The 24,264-nt window shown below is 43.6% G+C and overlaps 1 protein-coding gene across 22 annotated transcripts in view; it reads right to left on the bottom strand.

Annotated features, from left to right (window-relative positions):
* LOC126188844 (uncharacterized) overlaps positions 1-24,264 on the bottom strand; it is a 2,133,693-nt gene that overhangs the window by 1,083,355 nt on the left and 1,026,074 nt on the right. For 13 of the 22 annotated variants that reach the window (XM_049930484.1, XM_049930467.1, XM_049930483.1 and 10 more), the window contains one exon: positions 12,072-12,176. The exons of 8 other annotated variants lie outside the window; for them this stretch is intronic. In XM_049930484.1, coding sequence (XP_049786441.1) covers positions 12,072-12,176 — 105 coding nt within the window. Of the gene's footprint in view, positions 1-12,071; positions 12,177-23,697; positions 23,803-24,264 lie in introns of all 22 variants that reach the window. One more of the 22 variants, XM_049930465.1, reaches the window with a different exon arrangement.

Raw genomic sequence — 24,264 nt, 5'->3', positions numbered from 1 at the left:
CCAACATACTATAAACAGGCGTGAAACTGAAAAAGTATCCGAACCTTGTCAAACTGTTTTCAATCAAGTGTAAGACTATATAAACACTGATTAGTGTGTTAAACACAATACGTAAATATAAGATATAAATGAAAGAAGAAACGCTAATTAGTGTGAACTGTACTAATAAAAATTAATTTCAGCTTATCGAGATAAATATAACTGTTTTAGTAAGACAAAGTACTCCAGATCGTTACGAATTGGCAAAATATTATGCGCATTCGGCCGCGAAACGGTCAGTGTCAACGTTCAGACCAGTCATACTGGATTACCGTTGCTGACCTACCATGAAATTGTGGAAATTTAGCAATGCGTGAATATTCATAACGAAATTCAGCTAAAAATCATTCAGTGTCACACTTAAGTCAATTCAATTATTGACTGAAACCGAGAAAGTAGGCAGCAACAAGTATGAAATTCTACAAGAGTTTCATATTGACTTCCACAGGGCGCCAGTACAGTACAAAGGTAGCAATAAAACGTATTGGGGGCGCGATAGTTTCTAAAAATTGCTTTACTGATAGTCTATCTGCCTCCATCGAAATTAAAACGGAAAACAAACCAGACCTCCCTTGCAGTAGCAAACACCTTTCACTACTCTAGCAGACAACCCAGGCAAATAGCCCTCTATTGTTACCCCAGACATGAATAAGCCGACAATTTCGCATTGAAAATGGCAAAATGTTCTGGAGTTTTTGTTGCACAGAGCTTTCTGGACTCAAAAACATGAATTTTCTGCTTCTATGTCACCGCTTACGTGACAATCATTCGGGATGTTTATCGAAATAACAAAATACTGTTATTTGCGAGTAAATTTAGTAGGATAATTCTGCACCACCCTGGGAAATAAACGGCGACATAGCTATCAAACGTATTCTACAATGTTTCGAATTCTCAATTAGACTCGCCTCAGCCAGAAAACGTTCATTAGCCGAAGTGTGTCTTAAGCTAGCTAGCAATGGGAATGATCGCACTTCTAAAACGTGATGGCATTAATACTGGGATCTGCATTACCATGTGTATAGGCAAATGGATTTTATTTGCATTCCTGTAAACGTAATTTGGATCTAAAGCGTAGCTACGATTAATATGCTGATGTATCGACTGTAGCTAGAACATTTGAATAAAAAGTAGGGGGAATTATTTATGCGGCGCTCATCGTCAGTAACTGTGGTAGCTATTTTCGTTGTTAGGATTTCGTCACCTACATCGGTAAAAATAGAACCCTACTTGTCTCACTTTCTTGATCGCCTATCTGTCTACCCAACCCTTAAAACCCGTTTACCTCGAGTACGGGTAGACATAATAAGAGGAAATGTTTCGCACTTCCTGCGGCATACGGTCCCTTGGTGGTGTAAAACAGTGAGCTTCCATGTCAACGCAATCTAAAGATACGGCCGTTTATGTAAAGAAACTTACGGGAAAGGTCAAAAAATGGCTCTAAGAACTATGCTACCAAACTGCTTAGTTCATCAGTCCCGTAGACCTAGAACTACTTAAACCTACCTAACCTAAAGTCATCACACACATCCAAGCCCGAGGTAGGATTCCAACCTGCGACTGAAGCAGCCGCGAGCTTCGTGACTGAAGTGCCTAGAACCGCTCGGCCACCGCACCCGGCGAAACCTTTTTCACCTTACGTATAATGATAATATATACTGTCTAGTGAGGATAAACTGTATTCGCCAGCAACTCAGATCGTTTGCTCACAGAACATTTACGAAGCTACATTCAAATTTTGTTCGAAGTCGTCTGCAATATCCACTTATAAACACCCTAGAAACGTCGTATCCGATATCCACTCCTGAAGACACTGGCAGATACTGCAGTCAAGTACTAATTAATTTATTGTTATTGGTCCATGCATGACATTTTATTTAAGTATCAATTTAACGCTCCTAGCTGTTGTCTATGGCTGAAAATAATGAACAAAAAATAAATAAACAGCAAACAACTTGATGTTTAAATCAAATGTCACTCACATGTAGCATATTACGACATAATTTCGTTGTTACATCTACATGACTACATCTACTGGATTTCTTTGCAATACAGATTTACGTGCCTGGCAGATGGTTCATCGAACCACCTTCGGACTATTTCTCTACTGTCCCACTCTTTAACTGCATGCGGTAAATGGACCACTTAAATCTTTTCTTACAAGCCCTGAATTACATTATTACTATGGTCATTTCTTCCTGTGTAAGTTCCCGAGGAAATAATGTTTTAGCATTCAGAACACATGTTGGTGATTGAAATTTCGTTCAAAGATCTCGCTGCAACGAAAAACGCTTTTGTTTTCATGACTGTCACCCCAACTCGCTTATCAAATCTGGGACTCTCTCTCCCCTATTTCGTGACATTACAAATCTTGCTACCGTTCTTAGGACGTTTTTGGCGTGCATCGTCAATTACGTCTGTCAAGGATCCCATACCGCGCGGGAATAGCATAGCAGTGGACGGACAAACGTAGTTTAGGCAGCGTTTTCATTAGACCTGTTGCGTATTCTTAGCGTACGGCGAATAAAACGCAATCTTTCGTTGGCCTTCCCCACAAAAGTATGTTTTCAATCGTTCTAGTTTAAGTTTGACTGGGTACTGAGATGAATATACAGTATTTCGACTTGTGTTTTGTCCTGTAACCGAAAATTAATTATTGTTACTGGACGCAGCTTTTGTGTTTAATGTATTCCTCATTCAACAGAGTACACTCCTCGTACACCACACGTAACTGTTTCAAAGTATTAAATTGTTACTGATGTCACCAAGTTGCAGTGGTCATCTAAACTTGCCGTTTTGAAACAAAGGAAAATATTATAACGAAATATGGCAACTAAGAAACGGACTATCCAAATAAACAAACATAGACCGTTACGTAAATTAGGAGCAAAGTCCATTAGTAGATCGTTATCAGGAAAACCAGCCCACACAATGCAAACTGCCACTACTAGAACGAAAGTTTCCAAACGTGTCAATGAGTAATCGAGGAAAGTGGACGTATTCTGTCTACTGAATCGCAACGCACGCCACTTACGAGGGGACCCGCCAAGTGTCATACCACGATGTTGCTGAAGCTTCGCTCAGTGAAAGAGGGGACAAAAATAAGCGAACACGTGTTTTGGCTAATCAGCATAAGCTCGACCGCTTCTGGGAAAACGACGGTCAAAGTTTTTAATGCGCAGTCGCTATGGTGTAGATACTTTTTAGCAGGTGAGCCACCGCTTCAATTGAATCCTTACACGCTAAAATGTCTGGTTCGTTTTCGATGGAGGCAGATAGACTATCAGTAAAGCAATTTTAAGAAATTCTCGCGCCTCCAATACGTTTTATTGCTACATTTATTCTGTACCAGCGCCCTGTGGATGTCACTACGAAACTCTTGTAGAATTTCGTACTTGTTACTGCCTACTTTTTCCGCTTCAGTCAATAATCGAACTGACTTAAGTGAGCCACTGAATGATATTGAGCTGAATTTCGTTACGAATCTTCACGCATTGCTAAATTTCCACACTTTCATGGTAGGTCAGCAACGGTAATCGAGTATGACTGGTCTGAATGTTGACACAGACCGTTTCGCGACCGAATGCACATAATATTTTGCTAATTCGTAAAGATCTGGGGTACTTTGTCTCACTAAAACAGTTACGTTATCTCAGTAAGCTGAAATTAATTTTTATTAGTACAGTTCATACTAATTAGTGTTTCTTCTTTCATTCATATCTTACACTCCTGGAAATGGAAAAAAGAACACATTGACACCGGTGTGTCGGACCCACCATACTTGCTTCGGACACTGCGAGAGGGCTGTACAAGCAATGATCACACGCACGGCACAGCGGACACACCAGGAACCGCGGTGTTGGCCGTCGAATGGCGCTAGCTGCGCAGCATTTGTGCACCGCCGCCGTCAGTGTCAGCCAGTTTTCCGTGGCATACGGAGCTCCATCGCAGTCTTTAACACTGGTAGCATGCCGCGACAGCGTGGACGTGAACCGTATGTGCAGCTGACGGACTTTGAGCGAGGGCGTATAGTGGGCATGCGGGAGGCCGGGTGGACGTACCGCCGAATTGCTCAACACGTGGGGCGTGAGGTCTCCACAGTACATCGATGTTGTCGCCAGTGGTCGGCGGAAGGTGCACGTGCCCGTCGACCTGGGACCGGACCGCAGCGACGCACGAATGCACGCCAAGACCGTACGATCCTACGCAGTGCCGTAGGGGACCGCACCGCCACTTCCCAGCAAATTAGGGACACTGTTGCTCCTGGGGTATCGGCGAGGACCATTCGCCACCGTCTCCATGAAGCTGGGCTACGGTCCCGCACACCGTTCGGCCGTCTTCCGCTCACGCCCCAACATCGTGCAGCCCGCCTCCAGTGGTGTCGCGACAGGCGTGAATGGAAGGACGAATGGAGACGTGTCGTCTTCAGCGATGAGAGTCGCTTCTGCCTTGGTGCCAATGATGGTCGTATGCGTGTTTGGCGCCGTGCAGGTGAGCGCCACAATCAGGACTGCATACGACCGAGGCACACAGGGCCAACACCCGGCATCATGGTGTGGGGAGCGATCTCCTACACTGGCCGTACACCACTGGTGATCGTCGAGGGGACACTGAATAGTGCACGGTACATCCAAACCGTCATCGAACCCATCGTTCTACCATTCCTAGACCGGCAAGGGAACTTGCTGTTCCAACAGGACAATGCACGTCCGCATGTATCCCGTGCCACCCAACGTGCTCTAGAAGGTGTAAGTCAACTACCTGGCCAGCAAGATCTCCGGATCTGTCCCCCATTGAGCATGTTTGGGACTGGATGAAGCGTCGTCTCACGCGGTCTGCACGTCCAGCACGAACGCTGGTCCAACTGAGGCGCCAGGTGGAAATGGCATGGCAAGCCGTTCCACAGGACTACATCCAGCATCTCTACGATCGTCTCCATGGGAGAATAGCAGCCTGCATTGCTGCGAAAGGTGGATATACACTGTACTAGTGCCGACATTGTGCATGCTCTGTTGCCTGTGTCTATGTGCCTGTGGTTCTGTCAGTGTGATCATGTGATGTATCTGACCCCAGGAATGTGTCAATAAAGTTTCCCCTTCCTAGGACAATGAATTCACGGTGTTCTTATTTCAATTTCCAGGAGTGTATATTTACGTGTTGTGTATAACACACTAATCAGCATTAATATAGTCTTACTCATGTTTGAAAACAGTCTGACAAAGTTCGGATAGTTTCCCAATTACACACCTGTGCGTAGTATGCTGGTAGCACTTCATCGTCTTGCCTGTTATGCTGTGTAGCAGACTTTAAAGCTCAGCATAACGAAAAGGCGAGGGGTCTCGCTCGTTTTGTCCACGACTGTACATGTGCAGACAAACTATCACACTGTCAGAAAAATTGGATGATTTATTCAAGAGAAAGAGGTTCGCGAATTGAGCAAGAAGTAGCGCCTTGGCCCACCACTGGCCCTTATGCAGATATGGAATTGTTGGATCTCCTCCTGAGGGATATCAAGCTAAATTCTGTCCAAATGGCATGTTACATTATCAAAATCCAGAGCTGTTTGGAGGGCCCTGACCATAATGCTCCAAAGGTTCTCAGTTGGGGAGAGATCTGGCGACCTTGCTGGCCAAGGTAGAATTTGGCAAGTATGAAGACAAGCAGAAGAAACTTTCGACGTGTGCAGGCAGGCATTATATTGCTGAAATGCAAGCCCAGGATGGCTTGCCATGAAGGGCATTACCATCGACGTACCGCTATGCTGTAAGGGTGCTGTGGTAGACAAACAAAGGGGTTCTGCTGTGAAAAGAAATTGCACCGCTGACCATCATACCTGGTTGTTGGGCCATAAGGGAGGCAACATTCAGGTTGGTAGCCACCGCTGTCTGGGACGTCTCCAGCCATGTCTTCGGCCTGGAATATGATTGACTGGAGTAGAGTTGTCTTCAGCGATGATTCCCGCTTTGAAATGAGCCCCAGGAACCAGTGAAGACGTGTCTGGGGACGCCCTGGACAGCAGTGGGATACCGACCTAACGGTCGCCCGCCATACGGCCCAATAAGCAGGGGAGATGGTCTGGGGTGCCATTTCTTTTCATAGCAGGACATTTATGGTTGTGATCTGCTGCACACTTACAGTAAAGCAGTACGTCAATAATGTTCTACACCCTGTTTTGTTGCCCTTCGTGGCAAGCCATCCTGGGCATAAATTTCAGCAAGACAACGTTCAACTGCACACTGCGAGAGTTTCTACTGATTGTCTTCGTGCTTGCCAAACCCTACTGTGGCCAGCAAGGTGGCCAGACCTCTCCCCAATTGCGAATGTTTGGAGCACAATGGGCAGCGACCTCCAAACATCTCGTGATTTTGACGATCTAACTCGCCAATTCTACAGAATTTGTCACGCTAACCTACAGCAGGACATCCAACAATTCTGTCAATCGATGGCAAGCTGTACAACTGCTTGCAGAAGGGCCAGAGGTGAAGCAACGCTTTATTGACTTGCTCAATTTGTGAAATCCGTTCTCTTGAATAAATCACCAAATTTTTCTGAATTTGTAATCATTAGTTTGTCTGTACATGTACATCATATCTGACGGTACCTACCCAATACGGATAAGTCCTTTGTGGTGCGACGTTCCTTTTTTTCTTTTAGAGTGTATTATGAACAACTTTTGAGTCAGCTTTGTCTGTGGAGGGTGGTTTTGGTAAATGGCGAAAAACTGCAGGAAACGTTCCTTGAGAGATACAGAGCATTCAAGGTCACATGGACATATAGTTGGAAATTCATTCCACGGGAGGTACTCTCTTGAAGACAGAAATAAGAGTTCTTTGACTGTGTAGGTTCTAATGATTGAAAGGACACATGGGAACACACCAGGAAATGGGATTGTTGTGCCTGAAACAGTGTTTCAGCTCCGCACTCAAGAGGGTAGTGAGCTGGAGCACCATCTTGTAACAGCCACAGTACCCTTCACACCACCAAAGGCACATCTTTCAGCAGAGAGACAGGGTCATCAACAGGGAGCGTAGATATGCCTCGGCTGTGACGTGTTGTGGAAGGAATACTGGTCGCAGGAGGCAGTCGCCAGTAATCCATGTTAAGGCTCGTGCTGATGATTCGCTACCATCATATTATGGGGATTGTTAATAGCCCTCAGGTGGGCGTTGTGAAGATTGATGGTACTGTTCCTCCCACAAAGGTAGCTTCATTTGTGAGTAAGATAAATGACAGACATTCAAGCACGGTCGTGGTCTGTGCGACGAACCAGCGACAAAACCATCGCCGTGAAGACAAGTTCGTAGTTAATCAACCATGCACGTGTTGTAAGTGGCACAGATACTGGTAGTTCTCATGCAGAATGTTGCACACAGTTTTCTGATTTACTTTAGACTAGTGGGCCATCTGCCTGTTGCTGGTACTGGGGTTACTGTCGGAGATCTTTTACCTCCTGTTTCTAGTAGCTGTACCTCCTTGGAACACGTTTGTAACTGTACACCCATATGACCTGTTTTTGCTTCTTATCCTCTCAGCTGTCGTTTCCTGCAGTTTGGCCGCATTTATCTACATCTACATGATTACTCTGCAATTCACATTTAGGTGCTTGGCAGAGGGTTCATCGAAGCACAATCATACTATCTCTCTACCATTCCACTCCCGAACAGCGCGCGGGAAAAACGAACACCTAAACCTTTCTGTTCGAGCTCTGATTTCTCTTATTTTATTTTGATGATCATTCCTACCTATGTAGGTTGGGCTTAACAAAATATTTTCGCATTCGGAAGAGAAAGTTGGTGACTGAAATTTCGTAAATAGATCTCGCCGCGACGAAAAATGTCTTTGCTTTAATGACTTCCATCCCAACTCGCGTATCATATCTGCCACACTCTCTCCCCTATTACTTGATAATACAAAACGAGCTGCCCTTTTTTGCACCCTTTTGATGTCCTCCGTCAATCCCACCTGGTAAGGATCCCACACCGCACAGCAGTATTCTAACAGAGGACGAACGAGTGTAGTGTAAGCTGTCTCTTTAGTGGACTTGTTACATATTCTAAGTGTCCTGCCAATGAAACGCAACCTTTGGCTCGCCTTCCCCACAATATTATCTATGTGGTCTTTCCAACTGAAGTTGTTCGTAATTTTACCACCCAGGTACTTAGTTGAATTGACATCCTTGAGAATTGTACTATTTATCGAGTAATCGATTTCCAACGGATTTCTTTTGGAGCTCATGTGGATCACCTCACACTTTTCGTTATTTAGCGTCAACTGCCACCTGCCACACCATACAGCAATCTTTTCTAAATCGCTTTGCAACTGATACTAGTCTTCGGATACCTTACTAGACGGTTAATTACAGCATCATCTGCGAACAACCTAAGAGAACTGCTCAGATTGTCACCCAGGTCATTTATATAGATCAGGGACAGCAGAGGTCCCAGGACGCTTCCCTGGGGAACACCTGATATCACTTCAGTTTTACTCGATGATTTGCCGTCTATTACTACGAACTGCGACCTTCTTGACAGGAAATCACGAATCCGGTCGCACAACTGAGACGATACCCCATAGGCACGCAGCTTGATTAGAAGTCACTTGTGAGAAACGGTGTCAAAAGCTTTCTGGAAATCTAGAAATACGGAATCAACTTGAGATCCCCTGTCGATAGCGGCCATCCTGTATATGAGGGACATTCAATAAATAATGCAACAATTTTTTTTCTGAAAGCAGGTTCGTTTCATTCATGATTCCAATATAACATATTATATCCCACTCTTTTGGCTCCAACCCTATTTTTAAACATAGTCTCCATTCAATTTGATTGCCTTGAGCCACTTTACTGAGAGGGCTTGTATTCCTGCATGGTATCACGCTACTGGATGATGCTGGACATACCATCTTGTTGCACCAATAATCTCCAAATCATTCATGTACTGCTTCCCATGGACAGCATTTTTCATTGGACCTAACAGACTGAAGTCGAAAGGTGCGACAGTCGAGCAGTAGGATGGATGGGGGAAAAGAGTTCAATGAAGTTTTGCGACCTCCTGTCGGAGGTCAAAATCTTCTATCTGAAATAACCTTAGGGATGCACTCGACGATAAACGAAGAAATATCCACTAACATTGTAACTGCTCTGTTCATCGCACTCTTTTTCTGTTTGTAACATAGCTTAAACCTGCGATACGTCTACTAACAGAAAAATGAAGTGGTTTGGACAAGCCAAGCACTGTGCTACATTCTGTGTAGGCATGACAACTAACAAGCTCTCAGTCCACAAGAATAGCCATGACAAAATGTGGCCAAGAAACAAGTGGACCACCCTGTTGCTGTACACTCTGCCAAATATGATATCCTTCATTTCAATTACTGCTTCACTGCCTGTGCCCTATGGATGCTCCCCACCAACACCACCTTTTCTAAACTGCACAGGTGAGAAATTTCCCTGCAATACATCCTACCTTCATTAGTCACTGTCCTCACCCACCCAGCCCATTCCCTGTTCCCATCCGAGCAATACACAGCCGTCTTTCCACCACCACACCCAGTCTTTTTATTTCTCTCCTTATCCACTACACCCCCCCCCCCTCCCAACCTCTCCCGTGCCCTCTGTCTAACCTGCAGCACTTCACTGTCTGCCACTCCCACCATACTACCCCTCCCCCTCCCCTTCCCAGCCTTCTCCTTACCCCCACCCCTCACCACTCCATCATGCACTGGTGCTGCTGCTTGCAGTGTGGTTTCAGTTACCTGAGATTGCAATTGTGTGCAAGAGTTGCGTTTGCTTGAGTGTGTGTGTGTGTGTGTGTGAGTGTGTGTGTGTGCATCTATTGTTGACAAAGGCCTTAATGGCTGAAAGCTTTAATTGTGAGAGTCTCTTTGTTGTGCCTATCTGAAACTCAGCATCTCCGCTATATGGTGAGTAGTAACTCACCTTCTCATAATACTGTTAATAAATAAATAAATGTGCATCTGCAAGGCCTCCCACAAGTGTCTACATAACAGTTTACATGCAGAGTATATATTTCTGTTTTTCCCAAATTAAAGTTATCAAACTACTGACAACAAACACATAAGCCTGAGATGGTAGATTGTATAGAATAGTCTTACATTTATAGAAGTCATCTTACATTTAGAGATGAAGGTTTGGCTATTGAAGTTGTGCAGATTTATTTTGAAAAATTCAGGAAGGCAAGGCTCGGCAATTGATATTTGCATCGAAAAAGGCTTAAGTTTTCCCAATATGTTGAACTGTTTGATACAGTATCAACGTTGCTTGAATGATTATGTGACATTGACTCACGTGACACTAGTGCAAGAGATATGCAAGAACCTATGAACTGTTCACTGCAACAGCCTATTGCTTGGATTAAAATGTGACGATTTTGTGAAACACAGAAAGAAATAGCATTAAATTCTACCATTGTACAAACTTGTATCGTATTTGAACAGGTTTGCAATAAACATTGTTATCAACATTGCTTGAACGATTATGTGACATTGACTCACATGACACTAGTGCAAGAGATATGCAAGAACCTATGAACTGGGCACTGCAACAGCCTATTGCTTGGATTAAAATGTGACAATTTTGTGAAACACAGAAAGAAATAGCATTAAATTCTACCATTGTACAAACTTGTATCATATTTGAACAGGTTTGCAATAAACATTGTCAAACACATTTGGACTAGGTATACAAAAATTAATGCTGATTTTTAAGTAAAGGTAACATTCAAAAACAGAAATGTTGTTCTTAAAAAAACATTGATTCAGAAACCAGACCAGTATTTTATTTGGTTATGGGAGACTGTAATGATTTACTAAGTGGGTTGCAAATTACAAATTTGGTCACTGTTCATGTATTAGAATACAGGGTAAAAGTGTTACCACCTTTTAATCGTCTTTAGAAAATGATTGTGACATTCAGTTGAAACAAGAAGAAAAATTAATCCAAAATGAAATATCTGACAAAGGAATTAAATTATACTAAACTAACTGTAATTCTTATCACTAGAATAAATTACAGCGGCAAGACCTGTCACGGGGATAGTAACAACACACATCACTATGGATTGTGGGATGAGCAGAAGTCTGAGGATGGGACAGAATTGTAACTACAATCTTTCTTTCGTATATTAGTTGGTGTTGTTACATATGACCTGCACTGTAGACGATATTGCAGTCTTTTTCCACAGTTTCTCAAGGTGAGGGTTGGAAGAGGAACAGTGACACCAGCTCAGCTGTGAGCTTTGAATATTGTGGTGAGGGGAATGATGAGTGAGTGGCAAATTTCCTCATGTTGCCATCAATGAGAATCTATATAACCTACTTTGGCTTTTTATGAACATCTACCACATTTAAACAGCAGTTTGCCTGAATCTACTTGTAATCTGAATCAAACTGACTTTAAAATTGGACAAATGCTCAACAACAGTATCCATTTCTGCAGAGGATGGTAAAAGTGTAGATAGGGGCCAGAGGTGTACTTATGTGTGTCTCGCTACAATGTTGTTGACACTCACCATGACATATGACTGGAATTAAAGGGAGAGTGTCAGCTGGTTCTACACAGCCAACGAGAGGGTAGCAGGCTGTTGATATTTTTGGATGGAAGAGACATGCTACAGACTACAGGGTTAGTAAGAAAAAAAAGTAGAAAACAAAATGGTCTGAAAATTAATGTAAACCAATCTTTCTGTTTATTTTATTTCTTCTAGTATTTTCAAAATATAGACAATACATGGCGCAAGTTTAGAATAGATACATGTTAACTTTTTGGCAGATACTTTACATCAGTAAAACAGTTGTAATTCTGATTAGTCAGAATAAGACAAAAATAATTTTTTTCAATGAGCCTCTTAAGAAAAGGGGGGGGGGGGGGTCACCTCATACCCAAGATCATCTTATACTTCAGTAAATATGGTAAATATTGTGAGGCAAAGAACAATCCTCTTATACTCACTGCCACTAGATAACATAACAGCCTAAAAAAGTTTAATAACTCATTCTTCAGAACATTCACTCACCTCTCTTTTCCGCCTTGCATTTATTGCAGTGCAATTTAGTTCTGTAACTTCACGTTCAGGCACCCATGGTCTATCCCACACCTGTACATCACACAGTTGCTTGTTCTGAAATAACACCACACCATAAGATGAAAATCTGTGGTTTAGTTTTAACACATGTATATACAAAGTATTAAGTTGTATGAAAAGGAGAAGTCTCCTGAGAAAATTTTACAACTACAAGGAGACAAATGGTTACTTTCAGGAAGTGAAACTGAAAGTAGTGCTGATGGACACAATTAAAATTTTCAAAATAGTTTTGACAATTTGTGGTATTATGCAACCCAAAACACAACAACAAATATTCAAAAGATGCCTTTTGTGCAAAGGTAGGATTATTGTTAACACTGTTAAAAAGCTCTATTCAAATATATATTGAAGTGTGGACTTGGTTGTCACTGCTTACAGTCATAAGCATGCAGCAATCCGGCTTTATTGCTGTACCCAAGCACTACGCTCAAGGGTGAGACTTGGTGACAGGAAATGATGGGAATCGTTTTTGTCAGTGACACACATTTATTTTTCCATACTTTACAAGACAGTACAAACAACGTTTATCATTAATGTCCATACATACAGATCCATTGTACTGGCAGTAGGGTTCAATGACCGATCTTGGTGGGGTATACACTCTGGTGATGAGCTGTGTCGCGACCATGTGGATCACACAAAACAAATGTTGCATCTCCGAAAGTCCAGTTTTTTATGTGACCCATGGATTGTCATGACTTTCACAGGTGGGAGAAAAAGCTCTACAAAATGAATGGATGCACGTCGTGAAATGAGAAAATGTGCAAGATTTCACATACACGGTTGTGAGGGATCGTGTTAACTTAGCTTGGTTTATGGCGAGAAAGGTCGGAGATGACGAGAAAGGTTGGAGACATTAGTTGCATCGCGTTTACTAGCTCGCACTGCCTGCCTGCTTTGTCCCACATGGGCCTGTGCATGATGCACCATTGCCAAAATTTTGTGTAGCAGGAAAGCTGCATGTGTGGGCCATGTGAATGCCTGGCACCATTTAGTTGTGTCAGCTGTGCTGCAGCTCTGCCCTTCATGCATTTCTCTCAGGGAGCAGCATTCCATAGATGCAAAAAAAAAAAAAAAAAAAAATGCCGATCGGTCCATGGACTGCATTTGTTTAAGTTCCCATGTTGCATGGTGACAGTGTGGGCACAGCTGCGCTGGGCTGGTCAGCAGTGGAGGGCTGGTGGCCCATGAAGTCAGCATGCCGGACTGGCGTTGTTGGGCGTGTCCTTGCACTGTCAGCTAGTGACAGTGCCGGTAGCATGTGCTGGCTAGAAACTTTCTGTAGCAAAGTGTGGTGTATGTGTGTGGCTGCAAGTCAGTTGGGAAGATGTCTCAAAGGCCAATGCATTGATATCTTAATAACGACGTGGAGTGTTCATTAGTGCTACAGTTAATGCACTACAGTAGAACAAATTTCACTTTTTAAATTGTTCAGAGTGACATCAAGAATGACAAGTCCAGGTGTTCACGTGTGGCATGTCCCACAAGTTCATCAACTGACTCAGTTGCGGGAGCACAGTGCATTGCTTGATCCAGCCTCAAAACTCGAGGCAACACAGACCCGGAGAGTGTACACGAGTATGGTGTCTTCACGACTTCAACGTGGGTCCTAGAGCTGCTAAGGACAAGCCCGGTGGCACAGAGGGCAATGTGTGGAGCTCAATTGCAATGCAAATACAGTAGCTAGCACAAACACCAATCTTACCTTAACACCCAATGTGGCAGAGCCACAGAGTCACAAACACAGGCCCAGGAGCTGCAAAGGACATGGGAGGCACTGTCTGGAGCTCGACTGGATCTATCGGCTGAAGGTGTGTTCAGCTGGGGATGGGATCTCTACAACACAGACATTTGAATCAGACGTGGAGGCCAGGGCATGTGCTGTAGTCCACTGGCAGCTGTGGTGAGGGTCCGGGCAGCAGCACGGGCTGCCTGGTTGGTGTGGTGGAAGGTGTATGTGGTGCCAAAATAACAGCAGGCTGCAGCTGCACATCACTGGTGGCTACGGGTGCGGGATCTGTCTGACTGCTGGTGGAAATAGTGTCATCTGCTGTCAGATCTTCCTCGGGGACTAAAAAGCATGTGGTTGCTGGAGCAGGCAAGTTGCCAGCTGGCTTGATGCGGTTGGTTGAGACTGTAGACTGTTTCCTGTTGCACTCAATGTCCAACGTTTTTTCCCTCAGGTGATCACATGGTGTGGTCCAGAGTAGGAGAGCTAGAGAGGTGACTGTTCTGTGTCGGTATGCAACATGATGTGCATGAAGTGCTGCAGGTTGGTGTGCACGAATATCTTCCCAGTGCCGTACTGCATCGTCTCGTGCTCTCGGAGACCAGCCATTTGAGTGCGCAGGCATTTTACCGGAGTGGGTGCCATGGCTCCATGTGGGTGTGATACTGCTACAAAATCACCCAGTCTTGTCAGAGGCTGTCCATAAACAAGGTCGGCAGGTGCCACATCGATCTCCTCCTTTGGCATTACTTGCAGGCCGAGCAGCACCAGTGGGAGTGCCTCAGGCCATGAGGTGTCATGGAAAGTTAGGGCAGCTTTCAGAGTCCTGTGGAGCCGTTCAACCGTGCCATTTCACGCCGGATGGTAGCGTGTTGTCTCGTGTAATCGGATGCCACACTGTCTGGCGACGTGTGTGAACAATGTGCAGTGAAACTGGCGACTGTGGTCAGTCATCACATTACTGGGACATATAAAGCATGCCACTCAGGTGTCAACAAATGTGGTGGCAACGGTCTTGGCAGTGAAGTCTATGATTGGTGATGCCGCAGCCAGTGAGTGAAGTGGTCCACTATACTTATAAGATACCATGTGCGTTAAGAGAGGGAGAGAGCAGGCCAATGAGGTCCACATGGACATGCACAAATTGACATGTTGCATTGGGGAAGGTGCCTCCTGACTTTGGCAAGCTGACATGGCATGTGAGAGCATGCCCATTTGCAGCAGTCCTTCTGAAACCTGCACCAGACAAAACACACAGCGAGGAGGATCAAAATCCTGTTGGTGTCAGGGTGTTACAGCACGTGCACACCGTCGAGGGCACTGCACCGGAATTTCTCTGGGAGGAACAGTTGGTGTGCACTGGCTGAGATGTCACACCAAATTTTCCATGTAGAGCAGGGGACAGGTACCAACCTCTGTTGCAAGCTGCTGGAGGTGGCGTGACAGAAACTGTGCAGTTCTTCATCATTCTCCTGGACTTTGCCAACGTCCTCAGTGTTTTCACAAGGATGATATAATGGCACACGCTCAGGTCAAACAATCACCAACTATGTTGTCTATCCCTGAAATATGGCGGATGTCAGTAGTAAATTGTGACATTGCTGGATATGACACGGTGAACAGAGTGATTGTTGTGAAACACATGAGTAATCAGTTTGTGGTCAGTGAAGATGATGAATTGTCAGACTACTACTGATGGGTGGAAGTATTTCACTGCTGCATATACCGCAAGCAACTCTTCGCCATAAGCATTCCAAGTGCATTGCGATTCCGATAGCTTCTTAGAGATAAAACCAAACATCTGCCAGCTCCCACCAAGGTGCTGTTGTAACGCCTTGTTGATGTCGGTCTGGCTGGCATTCACCACTACATCTAAGATCGCACTGTGTTGCTCCTGTGACATTTCATTTTGAGTCCATGAATCTCTACTTCAGTGTGTCTATCCAATTCACTGGGGTTATTCCTTTCGAATTGGGACTGTGTAGTGCCTTACTCATGGGCTCTTGCATGGTGGCAGCATTGGGCAGAGCATGGCCGTAAAAGTTCAACATGCCAAGGTAATGGAGTTATTTCTTGTGCATCTGAGGACACAGCACGTTTAGAATCACTTGCACTTTGTCCAGCTATGGTGTCAATCTGGTGGAGGCAATTAAGTGGCCATGGACCTAGTTTCTCATGACACTGCATGCACACTTCAATGGATTGACAATGATGCCAGCTTCACTCAGGTGCTGAAAGAAGGTAGTTAGGTGGTGGCAGGGGATCTTCAGCAACTTGGACTGCACCAGGACATCGTCAAGGTATGTGAAACAAAATGGCAAGCCTCACAATATGCCATCCAGGGACTGCTGCCAAATATAGGCATCAGTGCAAAGACCATATGTCACAAACAGGCTTTCAAAAAACCCAAAGGGCGTTACAATAGCTGTTTTCTCAATATCTTCAGGTGCCACCAGAATTTGGGTAAATGCCTTTGCACAATCAATCTTGCTAAATAATGCACAGCCTGCCAATGCGTGGCTAAAGTCTTGAAGGTGTGGGACTGGATCTGTCTGGCACCCTTTGTGAGCTAAGAGCATGACACTCCCCACATGGGCACCATGACTTGTCTTCCTTCGGACTAAATGTAGCACCAATGACCATGGGCTGGTTGACGGTCGAACTGTGCCTTCCCACAGTGTGACCTTCAAATCTGCCTTTGCTACTGCAAGTCTATTGGGTGCGAGTTGATGTGGGTGGCATGATGTGGGAGGGCAGGACGTGGTTATTGTGTCATGCACCATCAAATGATTAATGTACTTTGGTGCACCAGCCAGGCAAGTGAGGTCATGGAATTTTTTGAGGATGTCATCATATGGTCTAGAGCACTTCACAGTTTTTATACTGTACAATGTGGCCTGCCAGTGCTGCATCACTGTCTTTAAATTTGTTGTCACATCAATGAGCTGGCCATTTGTTATGTTGGCTAGCAACCTGTAGTGGCTAAGAAAGTCTGCACCCAGGATCAGCTCATTTTCGTCAGCCACAGAAAACATCCACAAATATGTATGGTGTAGTCCTAGGTCTAAATTGCTGTTGTGTGTGCAGTAAGTTTTAATGGCAAAAATTGTTTGCTGCCTGTGAGGTAGGGTACCTCAGCCTTCCCTGCTGTCTCCTAATATAGGATGGAGGAATATTGCAAGGTCTGAACCCGTGTTTACAAGATACTTCACGCTGCCCACACATGCTATGAAGAGACATCTTGATACTGAATTGCAGCCAGGTGCTCATAGGCATGGTTGCACTTGGCATTTGGGGGCATGTAGGGAGGATGACACTTTGTTGCTTCATTGACGAAGCATGCATGCATGCTTTATGTGGATTTATCAGTTCATTCTTACATACATTTTAGTTGAATTTCAATAATTATTACAATTTATCCTAGAATGTTGTGGTTATCATTAAGTGTTTTGCAAAATTGTATTTATCGTGGATTAAAGTATGGATGGGCAGGGGGCTTAATTTGATGGTCTCTATTGTCATGCTATTGTTATGAAAATTATGAAAAGGAAAGTTGCTACTCAACATATAGCAGAGATACCGAGTCGCAGATAGGCCAAACAAAAAGACCCTCACAATTAAAGCTTTGGGCCATTGACTTTTCTCAACAACAGATGACAGACACACATATGCACACACACACACACACACACACACACACACACACACACACACACACACACACACACACACACACACTCAAACACAGCACATGACTGCAGTCTCACGCAATTGTAAGGTTTCAGTTGCCTGAGACTGCAACATGAGCACTAGCTGTGTTTGCATGAGTGTGTGTGCTTGTGTGTGTGTGTATGTGTGTCTGTTGTCTATTGTTGATGAAGGCCAATGGCTGAAAGCTTTAATTGTGAGAATCTTTTTGTTGTGCCTGTCTACGACTCAGCATCTCCACTACATGGTGAGCAGCAATTTTCCTTTTCATAATATTGTACATTCCATCCTGGATTTTCCATTGTTTGATTATTGGAATGAAACTTAATAACTAATGGTAGAATACAGAAGTAATTGTTACATTGGAAACAGAGAGCTAAATGAATATATTTGTCATGTGTATCAGATATTTTTGCTTTTCCCATTTATGTTTTATGACTTTTGTTGACCACGAGAGAAGAATAGTAATATTAGATGTCAGATTTTGTTATTTAATGAAAATCTTCTAAGAAAGTTAGTTGTCCTGATCTGAATGAAGCTGCTGCACACTATGCGTCAGTCTCCATCTTTTGCAGGAAGTCCTGTGTTTTGCAGTGATGGTACAGTATCATGTTTGTATAGCAAGAGAATTGCTTTCAAGTATTTCTACCCTGGCCACCAGGAGAGCTGGGTTTTATGAGCAATTTGTTTCTCCATGCACATGTTTAGCTTAGATTTAACTTTATTTTCTGTTTTGACTACACTCTGATACCGTGCTATGATGTTTTTCAACATCCTTTCTGATTAAAAACTGTGATTCTGTAAGGAGGCTATGCTCCAATTCAATTATTCTTGAGTTATGAGTGGAGAGTAGCCTAATGTGTTGGAATTAATAAAATCTGTTATTCCATTCCTGAGTTTTTTCCTCCTATATATAGAACACATCTGACAACTGTCGGGCAGCATTTCCCCTATAAGCACTGACAAATGGTGATCCAAAGGTGCCCGGAGGGAAAAGTAGTGTGTCAGAGACACAGTGAACCATGCAATGGTTGAAGAGTACACTGTTTCAGGATTAGCACTAAGCCTTTGCCACCATTCTGGCCACACAATCCTGTTCTTTGGTTTGCACAAGCAGAGGCATATTTCTGCTGCATGGAAAAAATGGCCAATGTGATTCAGTTTGCCCTTGTCTTAAATCCGTTGGACCGCAGATTTGCAGTCAAGTTACAAGATATCATTACCGCACCACCTGAGAAAGGTACATACACTAAGCTCAAGACAGAACTGATACAACATGCGGCTGCCTCCCAGGAAGATCACATGATCACATTAGGCAAGTGCTAACACAGGAAGAGATCTGCAATAGCAAGCCATTGCAGTAACTGTGTCATCTGCGCAGTAAAGTTAACATGGGCATAGTATCAGATACCTTGCTATGAACATTATGGGATATCCACTTGCCACTGCAGATCAAGGCAATCGTTGCCTCACAGATAGACATGCAGCTCAATTGAGCAACACACAGGTATGTTGATAACATTGCTAATTTGGTAATCAGGTGAAGAAGTGTTCACCATCTTGTTTGTTCCTAAATGTCAATGACAGTCAGTAGTAGGCACAACTGATTGCCGAACATCCTTCAAGCAACTGTTTTTAATTGATTAAGGGTCTGGTATAGAATTCCTGGTAGACGCTGCCTCTGACCTGAGTATATTGCCTTGTACGTCTCTGCATCATTGTCAGGTGCCAATTGCTTTTTGCCTAACAGCTACTAACAACTCTTCAATTGCTTTGTATGCCAGTCAGCAGTTGGACATTAATATTGGACTGTATCACCCATATGTGTGCGATTTCACCATTGCGGACATCACAGAGGTAGAGCAGACCTGGTGCACTACCATCTACTACCAAATGTGGTGAATGCCCACTTGGTGGACAACGTCACCAGCCTTGTTGTCACCAGCTTCCACTCCCGCACAGCAGTCCACAGTGCCAGCTGATGGAGGCTTCAAGTGGTGAGTATGCTGCATTACTGAGGGATTACCTCACTTTGACCAGACCACCCGGTGCCAAAAGGTGAATACCCCATGATACAGTGCACCATATTAAAACAATGGATGGACTCTCCATGGTGTCTATGTCTAGATGTTTGCTAAATCTTTGGATCCAGACTGTTAAGCAACTGTGAAGGCCGAATTTGATTTGATGTTATGGGAAGGATTAATGCGACCATCCAAAAGTCTTTGGTCATCGGCATTGTACTTAGTGCCAAAGAAAGGTGACACCTGGCACCAATGCAGTGATTGTTATGGCTTAACTTTCAAACAGTCTCTGGCAGCTACTCTATACCACTATTACAGGAACTTTAATTACACACTACATGGTGCTACCATTTTCACCATCTTGGACTGAGCAAAACCTTACACCCTGATACCTGCAGGTGCAGGAGATGTACCAAAACCACCATAATCTCACCTTTTGGTTTATATGAGAGAGCATGATTATGAGCTTCGGCTTATGCAATGCAGCTCAAATGTAGCAAAGGTTTATAGATTCTGTTCTCCAAAGATTACCATTTTGCTTTGCCTACCTTGATGATGCCCTGGTGTTCTCCACCAATCTGGACAACATCAGCTCCTGCTTGAGGTCTTCGGATAACTAGAACAATACGGAGCCGTAATGAACATAGCCAAATGTGTTTCTGGCAGTCAGAAGTGACGCTTCTTGGTCATAAAATCTCAGCTGTGGGCTTTCTTCCTTTGACCAAAAAGGTAGAAGCAATACTACAACCACCCAGGCCACCTACAGCCAAGGAATTACAACATTTCTTGTGTGTGCTTAATTTCTACAGATGACACCTTCCCCATGCAGCAGAGATACAGGAACCTTTGACAGCTCCTAATGTTAAAACAAGAAGTCTGTTGTGCACTGGATAGAAGATATGTGCTCCGCATTCAAGGATACAAAGAAGAGCAATGCCAATGGCAGCGCTTTAAGCATCCCCAAAACTTGATGCAGCGCTAACTACTGTTGTGGATATGAGCCAGATACCCATTGGTGCAGCACTCTAACAATGCCTGCCAGCCACTGGCATATTACTCCCACACATGAAATATATGACTGTGAGCTTCTGGCTGTGTACCAGGCAGTCAGATATCTTCATCTGCAAGTCGAAGTGTGAGTCTTTACTTTCACGACTTCCCTGTCTTCTACATTGACCTCTAAATGTTTACCAACCACAGGTAATGTATGTGTGGTAGAGGGGGGCAGGGGCTAGTGGTAGTAAAAAAGTAGAGCCAAATGTTGTAAATAGGGTGGATAAATTTGAGTTTCAAATCCCTCAGCTTTCCCATTGCCAAAGGACACCTTGTACGCAGATGAATTCTTCAGACATGAGGCTACTTTTTTTCCTTCATCACCCTTTTCTAGAACACTTGTGTTGTATGTGCCAGTTATTGCTTAGCCCTTAGCAATATAATTGTAGAGAAGAACTCTTTTTGTATTCCAGATAAGACTTCTTGTTGTCTTTCTTACAGGTGAAATTAACTTGACTTTATGGTGCAAAATTAATAGCTGCCACTGACTGCACATGGGTTTGTTTCTTACATGAGGTGTTACCCACAGTTATAAAAAAAAAAAAAAAAAAAAAAAAAAGTGACACCGGTCCCACCATCTTGAGCAGCCTGCAAGCATGGGTTATGTATATGTTTTGTATGCAGTCATTTGTAGAGAAACGATACCCAGCATCCTACCAATGAATTGTAGCCTACCATTTGTTTCACCTATTACTGAGGCTATATGGTTGTTCCACTTCACATCTCTATACATTGTTACTCACAAATATTTGCATGACATAACTGACTAGTTGCAACTAATTAATCCTGCAGTCAAAGGATATCACACATGTTTCATGAAGTGAAAAATTTAACGTTTCCCTACATTAAGAGTTACTTGTCAGTCTTTGCACAAGGCTGATATTGTGTCCACATCTAAAAAGGTACTACCACAATATGTACTGGATTGAATTTGCTCATATATAAGTTCATCGTTTGTGAAAACACTGAGATTGCAACTACAACTATCCATCAAAGCATTATGTATAACTTGAACATCAATGGTATTACTACATTCCTCCAAGTCAAACCAAACCTTCTTTGGTGTCAGTAGATTACCCTCAGTCCAGGATAATGTGCTGCATCCTGTTTGTCATGAAATTTTCATGTGTCTGCCTTAGAAGGCATCAGGACAATGATCCCTACTGTAATTTTGCTCTGTAAGTTGGAGATGAGTGGGGTAGCAAATTAGGGATGGAGAGGAGAAAATTAAACACAAAAGAGAAGCCAGGTTAGAGTCAACTCCATTACATTAATATACACACATAAAAAAAGTTTTGCATCACCCCGGTTCCCAGAACTCCTGAAGATACATGTTGACTGTGGATATTTTATCACAGACATAGTCTCTTTTGACTGTTCAGAGATGTCCGTATACCCACCAAAAAATGTAAACAACCATGCATGAGCAGCGCCTACTAGATGGAGGGGGTCCAACAGCCAATCAGTTCCAGTCATTCCACCAGGAAGGAGGTACATGGCTCATGTTGTCTGTAGTTCACCCATACCTAGACGGTCAGTACCGCAGTTTGATTGCATCCTCTTTGTTACTTTGTGCCAGTAAGGGCTCTCAAAAAGTGGTGTTCAGGCATCTCGGAGTGAACCAAAGTGATATTGTTTGGATATGGAGGAGATACAGAGAGACAGGAACTGACGATGACATGCCTCACTCATGCTCCCCAAGGACTACTACTGCAGTGAATGACCACTACATATGGATTATGGCTCGGAGTAACTCTGACAGCAATGCCACCATGTTGAATAATGCGTTTCATGCAGCCACAGGATGTCATGTTATGGCTCAAACGGTGTGCAATAGGATGCATGATGAGCAACTTCATTCCCGATGTCCATGGCAAGGTCCATCTTTGCAACCACAACAACATGCAGTGCAGTACAGATGGGCCCAACAAAATGCTGAATGGACCACTCAGGATTGGCATCATGTTCTCTTCACCGATGAGTGTTGCATATGCCTTCAACCAGACAATCGTCGGAGATGCGTTTGGAGGCAACCCAGTTGGGCTGAATGCCTTAAACACACTGTCCTGCGAGTGCAGCAAGGTGGAGGTTCCGTGCTGTTTTGGGGTGGCATTATGTGGGACCAATGTACACCACTGGTGGTTATGGAAGGTGCCATAACAGCTGTATGATACGTGAAAGCCAGCTCCAACCAACAGTGCAAGCATATCAGCAGCATATTGGCGAGACATTCGTCTTCATGGACGACAATTCGCATCCCCATTGTGCACATCTTGTGAATGACTTCCTTCAGAATAACAAGATATCACTTGACTGGAGTTGCCAGCATGTTCTCCAGACATGAACCCTATCGAACATGCCCAGGATATAATGAACAGGGCTGCTTATGGACTATGTGACCCACCAACCACTCTGAGTAATCTACGCTGAATCGCTGTTGAGGAGTGGGACAATATGGATCCACAGTGCCTTGATGAATTTGTGGATAGTATGACATGATGAATACAGGCATGCATCAATGCAAGAGGATGTGCTACTGGGTATTAGAGGTACCAGTGTGTACTGCGATCTGGATCACCACCTCTGAAGGTCTCACTATATGGTGGTACAACATGCAATGAGTGGTTTTCATGAGCAATAAAAAGGGCAGAAATGATGTTTATGTTGATCTCTATTCCAATTATCTGTACTGGTTCCGGAACTCTTGGAACCAAGGTGATTCAAAACATTTTTTGATGTGTAGATGAACCCACAGTACAGTGATGGTAACAAGATGTATAGCAAGGCAAGGTTTGGTATGGCATTTGGATGCATGGACTACAGAGAACATTACAGATGGCAGATTACAAGGCATGAGAGGCAAGGCTCAGCTAGTTATATTCTTTACTATATGAAACTTAAATGTCACAGAAACTATTCACATGAGATTAAAAAGATACAGTTTGAAACACAGGTGTCAGTGAACACAGGTATTATGAAGGTAAATGCAGGTACATGAAATATGAACTGTTTTTGTTTCATGTTTCTATGATATAAATCTTACCACTTCTCCTGTTGGAATGCACTCAGAACTGGGATCATCTTCTCCCCTGTTGGAGTTGGTACTACAAACTTCTAGCCGGAGGTAACAAAGAATACCTGCAACAACCTAAAACAAATGTGCCTTTTTATATATCAGAACCACAATCAAGTCCAAATCTGAAGGCAGGTTCATAAATGAAGTATAAAACTTACAAGAAAAAGCACATTTAGTACTGTCACCAATGTACAACCAGAACAGAACTGACCTCTTGGATGGAGAATGCAGCTATTTACACAAACACTGAATATTGCTGAATGCCAGTATTTATACAAACATCAAGTATTCCTGAATGTATGGAAATTCTTGGCATATACTCTCCCTGCACAACAGGCATGTTCCATAGGAACATCAAGTATTCCTGAATGTACAGAAATTCTTGGCATATACTCTCCCTGCACAAGAGGCATGTTCCATAGGAACAGTGTTGTCCTGCCAAATCAGTCTGCTTTGCAGGGCAGATTACATTTAGTGGTAAGAAACGATGGTCCAGGCACCTACAAGTAGGCTGCCTATCATGACTGGTATGTT

The sequence above is a fragment of the Schistocerca cancellata genome, chromosome 5, assembly GCF_023864275.1.
Source record: "Schistocerca cancellata isolate TAMUIC-IGC-003103 chromosome 5, iqSchCanc2.1, whole genome shotgun sequence".
In the NCBI taxonomy this organism is placed as follows: Eukaryota; Metazoa; Arthropoda; class Insecta; order Orthoptera; family Acrididae; genus Schistocerca; species Schistocerca cancellata.
The sequence above is the reverse complement of the archived record's forward strand: the minus strand, read 5'-3'. Positions and strand labels throughout refer to the sequence as shown.